We start from the raw sequence: 1,690 nt of genomic DNA on the forward strand, positions 1-1,690 counted from the left end.
TGTTTACAGTTCAGCTGTTTGTTGGTTTGATTGACAGATTATTTGAGTTGTTTACAGTTCAGCTGTTTGTTGGTTTGATTGACAGATTATTTGAGTTGTTTACGGTTCAGCTGTTTGTGTCCAGGATGCTGGACTCATGTTGGACACCAGCAGGGCTGTCATGGTGAACGCTGCGTCCTGGAAACAGCCACATCTTCTCAGATTCAGAGAACCAACTACCAGTTCTGCTGCTGCAGCCACCACCTCTGCAACGCCAATTACACTGAGGCTCCGCCCACTGCAGAAACACCTGCACCCGGGCACATGATGAAAGATGACCAGAACAGCAGACACACAGGTGAGCTGAGGACGGGTGTTATAGAGAACAGGTGTTACAGAGGACAGGTGTTATAGAGAACAGGTGTTACAGAGGACAGGTGTTACAGAGGACAGATGTTACAGAGGACAGGTGTTAAAGAAAACAGGTGTTACAGAGGACAGGTGTTACAGAGAACAGGTGTTACAGTGAACAGGTGTTACAGAGGACAGGTGTTATAGAGAACAGGTGTTACAGAGGACAGGTGTTACAGAGGACAGGTGTTAAAGAGAACAGGTGTTAAATAGGACAGTTGTTACAGAGGACAGGTGTTACAGAGGACAGGTTTTACAGAGAACAGGTGTTACAGAGGACAGGTGTTAAAGAGAACAGGTGTTACAGAGGATAAATGTAACAGAGAACAGGTGTTACAGAGAACAGGTGTTCCAGAGGACAGGTGTTACAGAGAACAGGTGTTACAGAGAACAGGTGTTACAGAGGACAGGTGTTACAGAGGACAGGTGTTACAGAGGACAGGTGTTACAGAGGACAGGTGTTACAGAGGACAGGTTTTACAGAGAACAGGTGTTACAGAGGACTAGCTTAGACCTAGGTGGTATCCAGTCCAGATAAAGGTTCCTCACAGAGCTCCAGGTAAACTGATTCCAACCAATCCTTCTGTCCACAGATCACTGGTTGACCCAAAAGGAGACGGTGCTCGTCGCCCTGGTAACCGTTTCTATGGCAGCCATTTTCATCATGGTGTTGTTCCTGGCATACAGAGTGATCAAAAGTAAACACCAGTTTATTTTTTTCATTTTCACCTGCAAACAGCTGAGATGTTGCTTAAAAACTGGAAGTGACTCTGTGACACAGTTTGTTGTGTTTAATTAGTTTCTACAACATAAAGGTTGAACAGAAGATTCCAGGAATTAGACAGATCCCAGCAGCAGAAACTGTTTTTATCGATGAGACAGTGGAGCAGCACCAGGACAGAACCTGTTAACTTAAATATATATAAATATAAATATGTTATCTGGTTCTGTAGACCCTGAATAAAATTAATAACAGTTTGTTGTCTGAACTCAGGGAAACAAAAACTCAGTCTGTCTGCTGTTGATGGGATGGAGACAGGAAACATCAACTCTGCAGTGGACTTCAACGACCTCAAACTGCTGGAGGTACTCTTACGTTTGTTCTTCTATCCTAATGAGGACTATGCATTGACTTTCCATTCATTTACTGGTAACTTCTATAGCCTTAACCTAACCCAGTGTATACCTGACCCTAAACCTAACCCAGTATATACCTGACCCTAAACCTAAACCAGTATATACCTGACCCTAAACCTAAACCAGTGTATACCTGACCCTAAACCTAACCCAGTATATACCT

General features: G+C 43.7%; 1 protein-coding gene across 1 annotated transcript; it reads left to right on the forward strand.

Moving 5' to 3' along the window:
- Positions 1–6: 6 nt before the first annotated feature.
- On the forward strand, positions 7–1,476 carry LOC106511991 (bone morphogenetic protein receptor type-2; the record flags this gene model as incomplete). The annotated part of the gene is given in 3 exon segments (XM_014000699.1): positions 7–337; positions 984–1,088; positions 1,385–1,476. Coding segments are annotated over 3 exon segments (231 nt in total), but the record flags the coding sequence as incomplete, so codon positions are not given.
- Positions 1,477–1,690: the final 214 nt, after the last annotated feature.

This window comes from Austrofundulus limnaeus, unplaced genomic scaffold, assembly GCF_001266775.1.
Source record: "Austrofundulus limnaeus strain Quisiro unplaced genomic scaffold, Austrofundulus_limnaeus-1.0 Scaffold3793, whole genome shotgun sequence".
In the NCBI taxonomy this organism is placed as follows: Eukaryota; Metazoa; Chordata; class Actinopteri; order Cyprinodontiformes; family Rivulidae; genus Austrofundulus; species Austrofundulus limnaeus.